This window comes from Mirounga angustirostris, unplaced genomic scaffold (assembly GCF_029215605.1).
Source record: "Mirounga angustirostris isolate CCGP_5_RB_7025 unplaced genomic scaffold, mMirAng1.0.hap1 SCAF_1, whole genome shotgun sequence".
Classification (NCBI taxonomy): domain Eukaryota; kingdom Metazoa; phylum Chordata; class Mammalia; order Carnivora; family Phocidae; genus Mirounga; species Mirounga angustirostris.
Genome location: NW_026991709.1, coordinates 165,116,575 through 165,134,560, shown reverse-complemented (window position 1 = coordinate 165,134,560; position 17,986 = coordinate 165,116,575). Strand labels below are relative to the sequence as shown.

The following is a 17,986-nucleotide window of genomic DNA, read 5'->3' as shown; positions in this document are numbered from 1 at the left end:
AATCACATCTTCAGACATTCTTCAAACACTTTAAGAAATGATAAGTGAAACTTTGTGTGCATGTTTTTTTCTGAAGAGAGGCCCATAGCTTTCATCAGGTTCTCAAAGGGATTCCTGACCTCAAAAGGGGTCAGCTTTCCAATGACTGTCTAATTCTGCTCTGATCCATTTATCCTGAATCTTTTAATGAGGATAATAAAAACAGCTATATACTTGAGTATTCATTACATATGGAGGCGATTTACAAGCATATTCTTATTTAATCCTCACAACAATCCTGTGAGGTGAGCACTATATCTTATCTCCACTTTATACATCAGGAAACTGAGGCTCAGAAAGGTTAAGTCGCCTTTTGAAGAGAACTCATCAGTTTGACTCCAGATCCCAAGATCTTAACCAGCAAACATCTTTCTGGAGTGTTGCTTTTATTAGGATGTTTTACAGAAAACATTATTTATGAAAATATATACATTATAGTGGGTCGAATGCAAGGTTTGCATATTAAGATATAATAGAAGCTTCCATTTACTCCGAGCTTTGCCTCAGAACCCTGGAAGACCCTTTCACGCTCTTCTTTGGATGGCAAAACTGAAGAGGCTCAGCAACAAGCATTGCCTAACAAGTGGACCCTTCCCAGCACCCAAGAACTGACCAAACCCCCAAGAACTGACAATAGTTTTTGAGCCCTCTTTTATAAATGCGGAATTTAAGGTAGGAAGAATTTAACAACTTGCTACTTGTTCACATAGCTACTAAGTGGCCCAGTCACATTAAAAACAATTGTCTGTTTTGACAGTCTTCCAACCTTCCACCCATAGCCATGATGCATTTCCCCGCCAACCCTAAAGGGTTCCCAGCATCTGAATCCCATTTTACCATGCACAAGTCTTTTCACCAGCCTTTTACACCTCCCCAAATTCGGCCCCTTCCTTCAGATCCACACCTTTCCTCCAGTCCGCTCCTTTGCCTTTCCCAAGCTCCTTCCCTTTCCTCCAGCCACTCCCGTTACCCTTAACCTGGTCCCGCCCTTTCCTTCCAGCCCCGCCCCTTTACCTTTTCCACGCCCCGCCCTTTCACTTCAGTCTCGCGTCGTTATTCCCAGCTCTGTCCTTTCTCCCCAGCCCAACGCCTTCCAGGCCCATCTAAAACCCCTCCCTTTCTTTCCCGAGGCCCACTCTTCTGTTTAGCCCCACCCTTTTACCCCTGTTCAGCCCCTATTCTCCTTACTGAGGCCCGCTTTACAGATGTCCCCGCCCATTCTCCGCAAACTCCGCCCCATGGACTGGTTTATTCTCCGCCAGACCCGCCCCACCCCTACCCATAACTCCGAGCCCTTCCTCAGGCTCCAGCCTGCGTCCCTCTTGCTCCCGGACCTGCCCCCAGCCCCGCCCCATGGCTCCAGCCCCGCCTCGCCGCCTTTCTCGGAGACCAAGGCCAGGTCCCTACTGCAGCCGAGGCGCCAGCAGGAGGGAGGGAGGAGGCAGAGGGGGAAGGGAGAAGGGCGGGCTCCTCAAGCCCAGCCCCGCGCTCACCGTCCGTGTCCGCAGATTCGCCACAAACGGCCCGACTACTCCGGATCCCGAATATTGCGTCTTCAGTCTACAGAAACTCAACTCTAAGATGGAGGTGCTAGAGAAGCCATGTGGGGCGTCCAGGGACCCTTTTGAGTCTCAGAGAATGGCCTCTCGAGACTCAGCAGGCGGGCGGGGATCTGTGGCGAAAGTGCAGCTCGACAGCGCCGAGGCGCCGAGTTTACCCTGCGCAGACGCCGTCGCCGCCGCTGCTGCCGCCGCCGCTGCCACTGCCTTTGCCGCCACGGTCTCCGCCACCACTGTCCCCGCGCTGCCTCCGGGAGCCTCCATTGTTCCGGCGGTGTCGGGTCCCGAGGCCGGACAACCTAGGGGTTTTCGAAACGGGCGGCGGCCGACGGAGTTGAGACACCAGGGCGCCGGCGGGACCGGGAGCGGCAGGGGTCAGCGCGGGAATCCCGGGGAGCCGGGGCCAGAGCGTGGGGCGGCAGGGGACCGGGGTGGCGAGATCTGCGGTCTCCGGAGTTGGGGCTCTCTCTCCCCGGCCCGTCTTTCCCCGCCGGCCTCCCCAAGTGGGGTCGGAGCCCCGGCGGGCGCCCCCGGCGATGAGCCCGGACTCGAGGTGGCCGGTGAGTGCGGGCCTGGGACCGGGGCGGGAGTGGCCAGCGGGGAAGGACTAGACTACTTTCGTGGGGCGTGCGCTGAGCTGTCTGGCCCGGCTGCCCCTTGGGCTACTCCAGCCGGGAGAACTGACAGTGCATTACCTCCCAGCCCGCGTCCCAGGGCAACAGAGTATCCTCCAGGGCTGCCTGGGCCAATGGCAGGAGGGGAGCCTTGTTTAACATGTTACACTTCGACAAAAGGGAAACGTCGCCGCATCCGGGAGAGGGCTGCGGGCACCGCCTGGGCCCGGTCTGATCGCTCCGGCCCCCGCCCCCTACTTCCTCCAGCCCCCTGAGCTCTGCCGCCATACCCCTGTGGGCCCTGTGCCTTCCTCACGGGCTTCCAGTCTGAGTTCTTGTCTCCACCGCGTGTGCCTCTGCCGCCCAGTCCCAGCGGGACATCTGCCCGGGCTCTGTGCTACTTTGGGAGCCAGGGCGACAGAGCCGCAGCGTACACCAGGGACCCATCATTGAAAAAGAAGAGCTTGCGTGTTCCTCTGATTGGTTTGTGTTTAAAGACACAGCTGCAGGTAGGAAGTAAAAGTTGAAGTAGTTTTACCAACGTAGAAGTCAGGGGCTTTGACAGAGAGGCTGGAGCAGCCCACTTGGCTTAGCTAAGTAGCTGGAGAGAGGCCAAGAGGGGTCACTGTTTGGCTTTGCCTGGAATGGTGCCAACACCCTAGCTGAATTGTTGAACTCAACTAGGCCTGGAGAAATTGGGGCAGTCTCTGACCAAGCTGGGCTTCCTGGGGGCTGGTGCCATCTGCTGTCACTACTCACCTAGGAACACTGGCGAGGAGGAAGGGAAGGCCCTGAGGACCATCATGGACCTGAGTGTGCCTAGATTGTCATGTTCCTGTTTGTACCCTTAGTACCTGGTATCACTCCCAGGGCCAGAGTCTGGTACCACTCCCAGGGCCAGGGCCAGGGCATAGGCTTCCCCTAAAGACCTCAGAAATGAACTGCTTTTTTCTGTAATGCAATGATTTCTGCTGGTGCCCAGGATTAAATCATTGGCCACCCATCCAAGCAAGCTTCTATATGGGTTAACACTAGCCTTCATCCATCTGTCAGCTTCAAATCTGGTGATCCCTTCATTTAGCTATTCATTCAACAAGTTCTTCATTCATTTGCCAAAAACTGAGTATCCACTACATGCCAGGTACTGGGGATATATAGAGGTGGGTAGGCTCTGATGTCTGCACTGCATAGCACCGTCTAGTGGGAGGAGACAACTTCCAGTATGGTAAGTGCCATGCCACCATGATGGAATGATGAGAATGGAATGCTGTAGAAACATAGCTCCCCATGGGAAAGACAAATCATAACAAGAAGTGACATTTGAGTTGGGTTTTGAAGAATGAGTAGGAGCTCACCAATCAGGTGGAAGCCATTTCAAACAGAGATCATCCTGCAGGAATGAGAGGTTATAACATTCAGGAATGGCAGGTTGCCCTGGGTAGACAGAAGCACAGCTGTAACTAGTGAGAAGAGTCTGGAAAGGAGGACTAGGGCCAGACAATGAAAGGAGTACCTTGAATGTCATCATAGGAAATTTGGATATTATCCTGAAATAAGTGGGGAGCATCAGGAAGCTTTTAATCCAAAGATTGACATGATTGTTGCTACTCTTGTCACATTATGTGAGATTAGGCTAGAAGAGTTGAGATATAGGGCAGGATGACTAGGCAGGAGGTGATGAGGCCCAGACTGTGGCCATGTGTGGAGGTGATGGCATTTGGAGTCACTATAGAGGTGGGCTGGCCAGGACCGTTGGGGAGAAGGAGGGCTGGAGAGAGTAGAGTGGATGGCCAAGAGCTTGTCCCCAGGCCTATGCTAACTAATCTGTACATTCTAGATGTGACAGCATGGGGGTGGACTTTGACGTGAAGACTTTCTGCCACAACTTGCGGGCAACTAAGCCACCGTATGAGTGCCCCGTGGAGACCTGCCGCAAGGTCTACAAGAGTTACAGTGGTATCGAGTACCACCTATATCACTATGACCACGACAACCCACCGCCCCCGCAGCAGACTCCACTCCGCAAGCATAAGAAGAAGGGGCGCCAATCACGCCCAGCCAACAAGCAGTCGCCCAGCCCCTCGGAGGTATCCCAGTCACCCGGCCGTGAGGTGATGAGCTACGCACAGGCCCAGCGCATGGTGGAGGTGGACCTGCATGGCCGTGTCCACCGCATCAGCATTTTTGACAACCTGGATGTGGTGTCAGAGGATGAGGAGGCCCCTGAGGAGGCTCCTGAAAATGGCAGCAACAAGGAGAACACTGAGACACCAGCTGCTACTCCCAAGTCAGGCAAGCATAAGAACAAGGAGAAGCGCAAAGACTCCAACCATCACCACCACCATAACGCTTCTGTGAGCACCACTCCCAAGCTGCCAGAGGTGGTATACCGGGAGTTGGAGCAGGACACCCCTGATGCCCCGCCCCGGCCAACGTCCTATTACCGGTAAGGCCACCTCTACCTCCCAACTCTGGAAAACTGGTCAAGCAGGGCTCAGGAGCTGGAGAAGTAACAGGCAGCAGAGGGGAGAGTGGCAGAGATAAAGGGTAGCAGAAGCACACTGGTCCTGCCAGGGCAGTGAGAGGAACAGTGCCCCAGCTAATGATGGTGGTACTTACTATATACTGCCACATGCCAGGCCCTGCACTGGGTACTTTATAGCCACTCCCTTATTTTATTCTCACAATTCGCTCAGGCAGGTATTGTTCTCATTTCGCAGATGAGGAACCCACAGTCCAGAAAGGGGACCGAAAGTCACATGCTAGTACATTTGAACTGGAATTCAAATCTAGGTTACTCTGACTCCAAAGCTATACTGTTTTCCACTGTATCAAAACATCATGTGTCTGGTTGCTGACCCTCTCCACTCCATCACTGTGTATGTAACCTTGAGAAAAGCTTCTGGTGTTCTAATGACCCCATCTGCAAAGCATGTATAATATTCCTCTGCCAAGTAGAGGTAGAAGACTAGGCACACTGATTTTATAAGGTCCTGAAAGCAATTGGTAAATCTGCAGAGGTAATTTTCCCATTATTCTGTTACTGTCACCCATCCTTTGGCATATATAAGCAATATTTTCATTGCCTATGTTTTGTACTCTTCTGTTGGCCCTTTTATTTATTTCATTTAATTGTTTCTTGGCATCCCATTTCCTTCCAAAATTAGTCATGGTGGCTCCTAACAAAGTCAAGGGCATAAAGCTAAATTCCTTTAACATAAGGTAAAAAATGAAGGGATGGGGGCAGTGTGGTGGTGAAGCTATGTACAGAAACCTTAGTTGAAGGATGGTACAAAAACAAAGTGTAAAACTTCTCTGAGTCTTGGCATTCAAGGCAAAGAGGGCATTTGGCTAAGTTTAAGGAGCAATGTTTGGTGTCAACTAATCAGAAAGCCTGATCTCTGAAAAGGACTTGTAAAGGTTTTTATATGAAAGGTAGTTTTTACCAAAAATGCAATCCATGTGATGGTATACTCAGTCTCAGTTCTTTAAAATCAAGTCTGGGAGGGAAAAAAACAAATATAAAAAAATAAATAAAATCAAGCCTGTGGGAACTCAAGTGATTTGGCCTAGTAAGACACTTAGGTCTCTCCCTTGTTCATATGTTAGCCAGTCTCTTCTTCCTCTCTTCTTTTCTTTCATCTGTCCAGCCCAGCTCCACCCCCTTCTGGCTTTCCACTGCTTCTCTTTTAATGTTAGCACTCACTGCTGTGCCCACCCCACAACACACAGACCCCTGCCTGGGCCTGCCCTCCCTCCTAATGGCTCTTCAGCACTCTCTGCTCTGATAGGCAATCCAGACCATTCATTCCACCCAATTTCTTCCTCCCTCTGCTCAGATTCACTCTTTCTTCCTGGGGTTCAAATCTGTTCTCCAGGGGAGCAGTGCTCAGCTAGGTATACTGCGATCAGCTGGGAGATATGTTGCATATCATTTATTACTACTGTTATCAGAACTGTCCAAGTTTTGTAAATGATATTTTTTATATATAAATTTGAGAAGATGTGAAGTTATCTCTCTGAGAACACCATTTTCTCTTGCTTGCATCTGATATGCTTTCTTGAGGGGGAAAGTGGGGGGAGTGTAGGCTGGTGTGCCAGGAATTATACATGACATGCAGCCTACATTATCTATCTGTGCCACAGCCTGTAATCTGGGTACACTGTGGGAGTGTGTTATGCACCATCGCGTAATGTCACATGTGTCATGGCAGAGAAAAGGTGCCAAGGCCTGGAAGTGGCTGGATAGTTCATACAAGCTCTGAGCCACACCCTTTTTCGAGGACGAGGACATTGTGGTCACTTTGGGGAAGAAGTAAAGGGCAAAGGAAGAAACTGCTTCCTACAGAGACGGTATTTTAGTTTCTCTCCTCCATTCCACCCCCAAAATGCCTTTGAAATGAACAACACTGTGCCTATTTCTGTGTAGTGAATCACACATGGTCCTTGCCTCTAGCCTAGAGTGGAGGAGTTAGACACATAAATAGTTAGAATATAAGGCAAGATAGGTCAGGGCTGTACAAAAGCTAATACTAAAGCTAATGTTTATTGAATACTTGCATCATGTCAGGTACTGTTCTAAGTTCTTCACCTGTATTAACTCATTTAATGCCCACAACAGCTGTGTGAAATAGGTTCAGGTTAGCATCACCACTTTGCAGATGAGGAAAGAGAGGCCCACGGAGGTCACCTTATTTACCTACTATTGTACAGAGCATTGCTCCAGAGCCTATGCTTACCTGGCCTGCTCTTAGCACCCAGAACCCCGTTTCCCTTGTGGAGAGGGGAAGGGAGGAACAGAAAGTAACATTTAGGGCCCGCTATGTTGTGCCACTACATTTAGCCCATTCATTTTTTAAATTCCATTTAGTCCTGATAAATGTCTTTGGGAGAAAATGGTAGCATCTTTATCTTATCATCAATAATACTGAGGTTCAGGAAAGACCAGTGATGACTTGAAGGTCACAAAGTGGCAGAGCCAGGATTTAAATCCATGTTTGTCAGAAGCCAAAGCCCCATTCTTTCCATTGTAGCTCTCTGTAGCTTTATAATACCAGAGTCCAGGCAACCTAGAGCATAGCAGGGGGCATGGGGAGTCTGCTCTGTAATGCCAGAGACCGGGAGCAGCCCTCAGCTCCAGTCCTGCTGGTCCAATGAGTACTGTAGGGTAGAGTGTGAACTGTAGCTCTGCCACTTCCTGGTTGTATGACCTATCTGTGTTGGGCAGTTAATTAACTTCTCAAAGCTTCATTTTCCTCATCCACAAAATAAGGGCAATAAGAACATTAATGCTATGGCTCTGGGAGAATAAATGTGTAACAGTACAATGCTTGGCTCACAGTAAATGCTCAGTAAATCTTAGCTATTCTTTTATCTTCCAAGGCTATCCAGAGAACAAACACAATACCTAGAGTTTGAGGGAGCCCTGAGCTGCACCAGCTGACAGCAGACCCATGGCAACTCCATTCAGGACACTGCCAGCTGGTACTAAAAATGATATATAATTTGCAAGTGACACGTGAGAACCTTCCTTCGGACTCTTTGCACCATCATCCAGACCAACGCAATAGGTCCTAGCTGTCCCACCCTCCTCCCTTCAGGAGTTTGAGTGAACCTCTGCACGTCAGAGGAGGTGGTGTAGTAGCTAGTACACAAGCTTCCTAACTCCCTAAACCTTAGGTTTCCTTTTATGCAAAACCATAATAATTACAAAACCTGGGGTTAAGATGACGATGGAATGAGACAGCATAAGTAAAGGCACAGGCCTGGCATTGAGTAAGTGTCCAGCAATTGTAGCCCATTGTCTTTAAGGGAAGGAAATCTCAACCATATGGTGCTGAGCTGCCTCTGCGCACTGCAGGTACATTGAGAAGTCGGCAGAGGAGCTGGACGAGGAAGTAGAGTATGACATGGACGAGGAGGACTACATCTGGTTGGATATCATGAACGAGCGGCGGAAGACAGAGGGTGTGAGTCCCATCCCACAGGAGATCTTTGAGTACTTAATGGACCGGCTGGAGAAGGAGTCCTACTTTGAAAGCCACAATAAAGGTGACCCCAATGCACTAGTGGACGAGGATGCTGTGTGCTGTATCTGCAATGATGGGGAGTGCCAGAACAGCAATGTCATCCTGTTCTGTGACATGTGCAACCTGGCTGTGCACCAAGAGTGCTACGGTGTCCCCTACATCCCTGAGGGCCAGTGGCTGTGCCGCCGCTGCCTACAGTCACCCTCCCGCGCTGTGGACTGTGCCCTGTGCCCCAACAAGGGTGGTGCCTTCAAGCAGACAGATGACGGGCGCTGGGCCCATGTGGTATGTGCCCTGTGGATCCCTGAAGTCTGCTTCGCCAACACAGTCTTCCTGGAGCCTATTGACAGCATTGAGCACATCCCGCCAGCTCGCTGGAAGCTGACCTGCTATATTTGCAAACAGCGGGGCTCAGGGGCCTGCATCCAGTGCCACAAGGCCAACTGCTACACAGCCTTCCACGTGACATGTGCCCAGCAGGCTGGCCTTTACATGAAGATGGAGCCTGTGCGGGAGACGGGTGCCAACGGCACCTCTTTCAGCGTCCGCAAGACGGCCTACTGTGACATCCACACGCCCCCAGGTTCGGCACGCCGCTTGCCTGCCCTGTCCCACAGTGAGGGTGAGGAGGATGAGGATGAGGAGGAGGATGAGGGTAAGAGTTGGAGCTCAGAGAAGGTCAAGAAGGCCAAGGCCAAGTCCCGGATCAAGATGAAGAAGGCACGGAAAATCCTGGCAGAGAAGCGGGCAGCAGCACCTGTGGTATCGGTGCCTTGCATCCCACCACACAGGTACGTGGAGAGTGGATATAGGCTGGTAAGGGAAGAAGAAGCCCTCCTAGAGATGGATAGGCCCAAGTGGAGTGACAGGGTTGGGTTATTTTACCAGGAGCTACAAAGAAGTTCAAAAAAAAAAAAATCACACCAGATTCCAAAAGAATTTAGCTCGAGCAGGTCACCTGACTTTTACATTAGGAGCCACAAACGTCAACTTTTATCGTAGACCTGATAAGTGTTTTAGCTGCCCTTCATTTTGATGGTCTAATTTAGGAAGAAAGAGGATGGAGTAGTTACCAGCCACAGTGGCAGAAATGGTCTGACCCTGAAGGGAGAAATGGAACAAAAAAGGGGGAAGGAAACGCTCAAGGAGTTGCAAAGTGGTCACTGCCACAAATGAATCCAGATGAGGGCTGCCATCATCAGTTATTTTTAACTCTCTCTTGTGCTATCTGGTTGATTTTCTATAGTTTACTGCTTTACAATTGTACTTTATCCTAAAACCTTCCAAGGCTCAATCTGAGCAGGGTATCACAGGGTCAAATAGTACTCCAGGCTGCTGTGACAAGAGCAGTCTTAGGGGCCAAGCTCCCTGATACCCCTCCCCCACCCAACTTCGTGAACGGGGTTAGGGATCTGGCTTCATGCTGGGAGCTTAGCTTCCTGTCTGGTACCATTTGCTCTTCTTTGCATTAAGCCAAGTGTCACGGCCTTTTTGACAATAGACTTATTCCCGATTCAGCCCCATTCAGGAATTCTCACTAGCCAGAGACCCCTGTTCTGCTTAAGAAAAGCATGGCTCAGTGGTTTTATCTCTTTATTCCCTGCTTTCCAGGCTCAGTAAAATCACCAACCGCTTGACCATCCAAAGGAAGAGCCAGTTCATGCAGAGGTTACATAGCTACTGGACGCTGAAACGGCAGTCCCGAAATGGAGTCCCGCTGCTACGTCGCCTACAGACACACCTACAGTCTCAGAGGAATTGTGACCAAGTCGGGGTACCGTGTCAGATTCCCTGTGGGCTCTGGGAACTGGGGCCAGGGACACAAGGACTGAGATTTGTGACTGTAGCTTTCAGTGTCCAAGGACTTAGGCTATTTCCTCCTTTAAGCTAGCCCTCAAACCAGGCTCAGGACGAAATCCTTATAGATTATCTGCTCGTTAGAAGGGCACTGTTCCTGGGCGCCTGGGTGGCTCAGTTGGTTAAGCGACTGCCTTCGGCTCAGGTCATGATCCTGGAGTCCCGGGATCGAGTCCCACATCGGGCTCCCTGCTCAGCAGGGAGTCTGCTTCTCCCTCTGTCTCTCCCCCCTCTCATGTGCTCTCTCTCATTCTCTCTCTCTCAAATAAATAAATAAAATCTTAAAAAAAAAAAAAAAAAAAGAAGGGCACTGTTCCTATGTGTTCATTCATCCATTCACTCAACGAGCATATACCAAGCACTGATTCTGTGCCAGGCCTAGGGGGCACATAGGTTGAGGAACTCCCACTTTAGCTAGCAAGCCTGCCAATAAACTACTATGCTCCCTCCTTAAGCTTTACCTACCCTTGACCCACGCTTTCTGGGCTCTCCTCCCCTTTGGCCTTTCTTCTGGCTACCTCATCATCTCCTAATCCCTTTTTTGCCTCTATAGAGAGATTCTGAGGATAAGAACTGGGCCCTCAAAGAACAGCTCAAGTCCTGGCAGCGACTCCGGCATGACCTGGAGCGAGCTCGGCTGTTGGTGGAGCTCATCCGCAAGCGGGAGAAACTGAAAAGGGAGACGGTGAGTGCTCCTGGGCCAACTCTGTCTTACAGAAGAGAAAACAGTCCGGGGACGAGGAAAAGCATGTATCCCCTGGCCAGGAAGCAACAGGGCTGATGCTGGAGTCAGGTTTCCTGGCACCCAGTGTGTTCTCAAGCTCACTGCAAGCAGAATGTCACAGGAGAGTATGAAAGGAACCCTAGATTATGTGATATAGGTAGCTGGCACTGGGAGCTTAAGGAAGGGAAAGGCCAGCCAGAGTAGTTGGGCCTTTTTATAAAGTAGACCTAAGTGAGTACACCCAGCTGTGGGCCGGGGAGAAGGAAGGCAATGTCCCAAACCAGCTGCTACCATCCCCTCAGACCTCTGCCAAGGGACTGGCCCGGGCCTGGCTGATCGGGCCTTTATGTGTGTCAGATCAAGGTCCAGCAGATCGCCATGGAGATGCAGCTGACCCCCTTCCTCATCCTCCTTCGCAAAACCTTGGAGCAGCTCCAAGAAAAGGACACAGGCAACATCTTCAGCGAGCCGGTCCCTCTGTCTGAGGTAACCGAATTGGACGAAGTAAGAATCCCTTCCCCTCACTCCACCTTCTTTCTGTTCCTCTCCCAGTTGGACCCCTGCTGCAGGTCTGGGCCAGGGACTAGGAGGGGACCATGAAGAGAGGGGCTGGTGGCTCTGGGGCTCCAGGATGAACTGGAGCCACATGCATCACCTGGACTCTGTCTTGTCCCTGTCATACCCCAAGGCCCAGAATGGGAGGCAATCTGCACTCCTTCCCCAGAGGCAGGGACTGAGTCTGCCAAATGAATAATCCCAGGGCAGGAAGACACTTTCGGGGTGCTGAACCCTAGAACGGAGACTTTAGAAGGCTCAGCACCTAAAGAACCAGCTCTGAAGCCCTAGGTCCTGACTGGCAGACTCTTCTCTCTAAAAGGTATAAAATGAGAGGCCTGAGGCAGTAGCCTCCTTATAAGTCTTAATGATAAGTAAAAAGAACTATAGGAATGCAAGATGGTGTTATTTCCAGAGGATTGCCATAGCCATTTTCTTACTGAAGCCTCATATGGCTGTAGGAAGTAGATTTCACTGTAAGTTCATCACCATTTTCCAGGCGAGGAAAAGAAGGCCCAGAGAGGTTAAGAGACTTGCCATGGTCACACAGCTTGTGACTGGTAAAGTCAAGACTAGAATCCAGCTTTCCTTTCCCCTGTGCTATATGCCTGCCTCTAACTGTGGTGGGAGGAGGTTACTGGATGCATTTCAGGGGGTGGGGGTATTAGGAGCAAGGGTTCAGGGGAAATGAGGAGCGTGTCTCCACTTAGCCACACCTACCCTACTCTCCCAGGTACCTGACTACCTAGACCACATCAAAAAGCCCATGGACTTTTTCACCATGAAGCAGAACTTGGAGGCTTACCGCTACCTGAACTTTGATGATTTTGAGGAGGACTTCAACCTTATCGTCAGCAACTGCCTCAAGTATAACGCCAAGGATACCATCTTCTACCGGGCAGCAGTGCGGCTCCGTGAACAGGGTGGCGCTGTGCTCCGCCAGGCCCGGCGCCAGGCAGAAAAAATGGGCATTGACTTTGAGACGGGCATGCATATCCCCCACAGCCTGCCTGGAGATGAAGCCCCACAACACACTGAAGATGGTGGGTGATAAGTCATGCTACACACATAGAGGCCAGTGCCAGGGATGAACAGCTTTCCAAAAGCCCCCTACTGGGAACGGGCAGTGTAGGCAGGAAGTAGCTAGGCTGAGCAGTGGCAAGCTGTCCCCAGGAATGCTCCCCAAGAAGCCAGACTGGGTGAATGGATAGCAGTGCCCGCCATTCCACATCTTGGTGCTGCTGTTATACAGCTGTTCCTGGTGAGAAGCCAAGGGGAAAAGACTGGGTTTCTTGCTGCCTGCCCAGGTTCAGGGGGCCCAAAGGGCTGCCCTGAGTCTGACCTTTCCCCACCTCCCCATGTCCACCCCTAGCAGCAGAGGAAGAGCGGCTGGTCCTGCTGGAGAACCAGAAGCACCTGCCGGTGGAAGAGCAGCTAAAGTTGTTGCTGGAGCGGCTAGATGAGGTGAATGCCAGCAAGCAGAGTGTGGGCCGTTCACGGCGTGCAAAGATGATCAAGAAAGAGATGACGGCACTGCGGCGAAAGCTTGCCCACCAGCGGGAAACTGGAAGGGATGGGCCCGAGCGGCACGGCCCCACGAGCCGGGGCAGCCTGACACCTCACCCAGCAGCCTGTGACAAGGACGGGCAGACAGACAGTGCCGCCGAGGAGAGCAGCAGCCAGGAGACAAGCAAAGGTCTGAACCCCCTAGCAAGGTGGACCCCAAAGCAAGCCAGACTTGACTCTGCAGCACACACTCAGCCCCTGCCATCCCCAGGTAGAGGTTTCTCCTACACAGCTAGCTGTACTTTCTCCCTCATTCCCCATTCAGGGGCCTCTCAGCTGCCTCTCTGGCTATTTGTATAAGAGACAATGTTCCCAATTCCATATCCCCCAGATCATCTCCCAACTCTAGCTGGAGTAATGGTCCTATAGACCCAGGGCATACCCTGGGCATCTACCCTTCCCGCATCAGGCCCCTCACCAACTCTCCTTCTCTCTTTCTCTGCTCCAGGCCTGGGTCCCAACATGTCCTCAACCCCCGCACATGAGGTGGGCAGGAGAACCTCAGTTCTGTTCTCCAAAAAGAACCCGAAGACGGCTGGACCGCCCAAGAGGCCGGGCCGGCCCCCCAAAAACCGGGAGAGCCAGATGACCCCCAGCCACGGAGGCAGTCCTGTGGGGCCCCCCCAGCTCCCCATCATGGGCTCCCTACGTCAGCGCAAGCGGGGTAGGAGCCCCCGGCCCAGTTCGAGCTCAGACAGCGACAGTGATAAATCCACAGAAGACCCCCCAATGGGTGAGCCTCACCATCACCCAGCCACCCCCCTCCCCAAGAGAGTGAGCTAAGCTGCCATCGTCCCCAACATAACTCCCACTTACCCTTCATTTGCCTATAATATATCAGAGCTAGAAGGGCCCTTAGGGATCCTTTAATTCAGTCCCCTCATTTTACAGATGGGGAAACTGAAGTCCAAAAACACTGACCCAGCTAGATTCCTATCCAGGGTCCCCTCCATTGTATCACTTCACCTTTTCTCTTCTCACCCTCCTTGGGGATTTCCTGCCCTTTAAGCCATTTGTGTCTTAAGACCAGTAACTGCCAAGGGAAGTGCAAGGGGTGGGGCAGGACTATGGCCAACTGTGGCAGACCCTGCCCAGAGCTGGCTCTGTTGGCCAAAGTTGGAGGAATTTTCCAGCACAGAAGGGAAAGCTAAGCTCCTAGTCCCCCCTACCCCCGTGCCATCTCTGATCTACATCTTCCTGACCGATTCCTTCCCTCCTCCCCCTCCCGCCAACCAAGACTTACCAGCCAATGGCTTCAGCGGTGGAAATCAGCCAGTGAAGAAGAGTTTCTTGGTATATCGTAATGACTGCAGCCTTCCCCGGAGCAGCTCCGACTCTGAGTCCAGCAGCAGTAGCAGCAGCAGCGCTGCCTCAGACCGAACCAGGTACCAGCCCTCCAGATCAAGGCCTGTCTCCAGGATGCCCTTCCATGTTTCCCTATGGGAAGTGGGGTGCCAGCCACCTCAGCCTAGGTTAAAATGGCTCAGACCCAAGGTTCTCTGCAAAATAAACAGCATATATAAGAATGTCACCATAATGGAATAGTGGGAACCATCCTGGGTTAAGCTGACAGAGCAGAGTGTAAGCTGATGCCTTGGGGCCTGGATTTGGCCTGCATACATACTTTGTTAGGCCAGCATGGTGTTTTAAAAAAAATGAATCCAGTACTCCCACATAAAATTCCTAGTGTCTATATTCTCTTTAAAAATCAGATCTGGCAAATCTAGCCAGTGCTGCCTTTAGACGGGGTGTACTCATCACCACCACTGCTAAATCCAGCCCATGTCCATCACATCACTGCCAACCCCCTGAGGGCATTTGGATTTGAAATTTTTCAAGTGGCCTCAGCTTTCAAAAATTCTTAGACCTTGGGGCCCAGTTTAAAGAGAGGACATCTACCATGCCATTACCCACTCTTCCCCTGCTTTAAGCTGAGTTCTTATTGTCTTGTCCATAGCACAACACCCTCAAAACAAGGCCGGGGCAAGCCCTCCTTCTCTCGGGGCACGTTCCCGGAAGATAGCAGTGAAGATACCTCAGGCACTGAGAACGAGGCCTACTCCGTGGGCACTGGCCGCGGCGTGGGCCACAGCAGTAAGTACCCTCACCCAAGGCCAGGGATGCCGGGGGCCCAGTGTCAGGGCCTTGCCAGCCCCCTGGCTGCTGATCCGCCCCCTCTCTCCCATTCCTGTGAAGTGGTAAGGAAGAGTCTGGGACGGGGAGCTGGCTGGCTGTCAGAGGATGAAGACTCGCCCCTGGATGCTCTGGACCTGGTGTGGGCCAAATGCCGAGGATATCCATCATACCCAGCTCTGGTAGGCTTCCCCTTTTCTTATCATACCCCTTGTCTCCCAACACCAGATGGCAGACACAGTTAGCAAATTTTACTTACTCTCGGCTGAGCTGCAGAGAACAAGGGTCTTTGGCAGATAGACACTTAAGAGGTTCCTGGTTAGTTGTTCCATGTCTCCCTTTTCCTTCCCTTTGTACCCTTGGGTCTGAAATAGTTCATCATGAGAAGAAGCCAAGGGTCAGCACTGCAGCCTTGTGGCATAATAACCTTTCTCTGTCCCCACTTCAGAGATACTCTCCCAGTTCTTAGGTAGAGTAAGCCGTGCAGAAGAAGGGGACTGAACCAAACAAAGGTCTTATTACACCCTCAGATAATTGATCCAAAGATGCCCCGGGAAGGTATGTTCCACCATGGGGTTCCCATCCCTGTGCCCCCACTGGAGGTGCTGAAACTTGGGGAGCAGATGACCCAGGAAGCCCGAGAGCATCTCTACCTCGTCCTCTTCTTTGACAACAAGCGAACCTGGTAAGGGAGGAGGGGAGCATTTGGTGTGATTCACAGCCACAGATGCAACTCTGGGTATAGGGGCTGGCTGCCAGGAAATTCCAGCAAGACAGACTGGGCTATCACAAATTAGAGGGGGAGGGACGTAGATCTTTGAGCAAAAGGGTTGTGTTGACCATAAGTCTGAGAGCCTGAGTGGGCAGCAGCTGACAAACAGCTATAGCTAGAAGCCAAAGGGCCATTAGTGACTATGACAAGTGTGCTCCCCACCCAGACTTAGGTGGCTTCTAGACTTAGTTTTCCCACCTCTGCCTTCATGGTGACAAAATGGGGATAAAACAAGCATAAACATTCACGCTCTGAATCTCTGTTTTGTCACATGTACGTAGTGTGCTTTTGTGCATTGTCTGCAGAGGATATTTAATGTCCGTCAAGTCTGCCAGGAGCCTCTGGGACGGGGTACCTATTTCAGGTTAGGTCATGGCTCTGCCTTTTTTGCACTCAGAAATACCCTGTGGTTACCCCGTAGTAGGTCTGTTGACTGGGCTCTTTTCATCACTAGACTATGAGCCATTCCTAGAGGGCAGGGACTGTTTCTCTTAGTCTCAGTAACCCCATTGCCCAACAGAGCCTGGCTCAGAGTGGGTGCTCAGGAGGTGTTTTTGAATGAGTGTGTGATGAAGGCTGATGCTTGTTGCTTTCCCAGAGATGACTTATGTGATCCTCACCTCGTCCTACAGGCAGTGGCTGCCGAGAACTAAGCTGGTTCCTCTGGGCGTGAACCAGGACCTCGACAAGGAAAAGATGCTGGAGGGCCGCAAATCCAACATCCGCAAGTCAGTGCAGATTGCCTACCACAGGGCTCTGCAGCACCGCAGCAAGGTGCAGGGCGAGCAGAGCAGTGAGACCAGTGATAGTGACTGATAATGCCCAGCACAGCCCAACCTACAGTGCCCTGCCACCTCTCTCCTCCCCCCTTTGCTCACTGTCCTGGAGTGGCACCGGCCTCTGCACTGACTCATTCCTGGTCTTGGGGCCAGTCTCAGGGGAAGCTGGGTGGGGGAGGTCCCTCCCGCCCTGAGTGCAGCTGGACTGTACAGAACACTCCAAGGGCCCATGGTGGCTCTGCGCAAGGAGAGGGGAGGTCCCACTGGCCAGAAAGCTCCAGAGACCTCACAGCATTGTAGTGCAGGGTGGTGGGCCAAGGTTAGGACACTGCATAAAACAGGCCATCCCACCACCTCTGCCTGCTTTGCTTGTTCCAGGAGAATCTGTAACTGCCTAGTGGCCTGAGGCCCCCTGCAGGTGGTGAGGTGAGCGGGCATCTGCCCAGCCTAGCAGTGGGATTGATGTCTGTCCAGCCCGGAAGAGGGGCACTAGGTGACCCCCTCCCCTGCTGTTGTAAATACTGTAATTAGCGGAGAATTTAAATTATTCTCATTTGTAACTGCGTTTCCGGGTCGCGCCAGAGTCATTTGGTACTAAAAAAGACTGGGGCCTGTCCCCACTTCCCTTTTCCCCATAGATTCCCCCACCTTTCAAACTGGTTTGTATTTATTTCAAAGGAAGAAAATATATTGATTCTTAGAAAATAAATGGTCTGTTTGGAATTCTTGGGTTCTTACCTCTTGCCAGGGCAAAGGGATAAAAAGGGAAGCTCAGTCCCCCAGGGATGGTAAATAATTGGGCTCAAGAGGTTGCTGGTTGCTGTGCCTGCTGCATTTGTAAGACAACAGCAAAGATGATATAACAGTTCCCATTTCCCAGGCACTTAACTGAGTTGCAGGCCTTGTTCTAAGCACTTTTAGATACACGATTTCATGTAATCCTTGCAATAACTCTGGGGAAAGTTAATAATAGAGTGGTTATCTCCACAAAGACACTGAGGTTAAGAAAAATTAAGTAACTTGCCTAAATTTCCACAACTAGGAAGTCGCAGAGCTAGGATTTGAACTCAGGTCTGTTTGTCTGCCAAGCTGGCTCTTTAACCAGCACGCAGAACTGCTGGAGGAAGAGTACTGCCCATCCCTTCATGAATTTCAGATGCTTCAAGTTCTCTGCCAGTAGGATAGTCCAAGTGTTTCAGAGTCTCTATAGCTGTGACCTTCACCTGTTTAACAGGGGCCAGAGCAGGCATGTAGAGGATTGCTTTTCACTCACTCCCAACCTTGGCACCCCCTTTACAGATTCAAACAGTTACTGAAGGAATACCTTCCAAGTGCTAGGCACCTGTGGGCTGGCACGCC

General features: G+C 51.4%; 1 protein-coding gene across 10 annotated transcripts; it reads left to right on the top strand.

Moving 5' to 3' along the window:
• Positions 1 to 1,637: 1,637 nt before the first annotated feature.
• Positions 1,638 to 17,336, top strand: BRPF1 (bromodomain and PHD finger containing 1). 10 transcript variants are annotated; one of them, XM_064592681.1, is made up of 14 exons: positions 1,638 to 2,158; positions 4,050 to 4,658; positions 8,073 to 9,032; positions 9,853 to 10,015; positions 10,652 to 10,783; positions 11,180 to 11,326; positions 12,111 to 12,420; positions 12,750 to 13,073; positions 13,392 to 13,676; positions 14,181 to 14,328; positions 14,901 to 15,037; positions 15,140 to 15,258; positions 15,607 to 15,761; positions 16,447 to 16,587. In XM_064592681.1, coding segments are annotated over exons 2-14 (3,480 nt in total). In that variant the 5' UTR covers positions 1,638 to 2,158; positions 4,050 to 4,059; the 3' UTR covers positions 16,448 to 16,587. The 10 variants fall into 10 exon arrangements, with proteins under 10 accessions (XP_064448751.1, XP_045717847.1, XP_045717854.1 ...); XM_045861894.3 differs by having other exon boundaries at positions 1,639 to 2,158; positions 11,180 to 11,308; positions 16,481 to 17,336; XM_045861892.3 differs by having other exon boundaries at positions 1,639 to 2,158; positions 16,481 to 17,336.
• The last annotated feature ends 650 nt before the right edge of the window (positions 17,337 to 17,986 follow it).

Excerpts from the sequence above, each read along its gene's own strand:
- BRPF1 (XM_045861889.3), top strand. The coding sequence starts at position 4,060 with ATGGGGGTGGACTTTGACGTGAAGACTTTCTGCCACAACTTGCGGGCA. Across the intron at positions 9,033-9,852 it reads CCTTGCATCCCACCACACAG|GCTCAGTAAAATCACCAACC; the intron begins GTACGTGGAGAG and ends CCTGCTTTCCAG. Across the intron at positions 11,309-12,110 it reads AGCCGGTCCCTCTGTCTGAG|GTACCTGACTACCTAGACCA; the intron begins GTAACCGAATTG and ends CTACTCTCCCAG.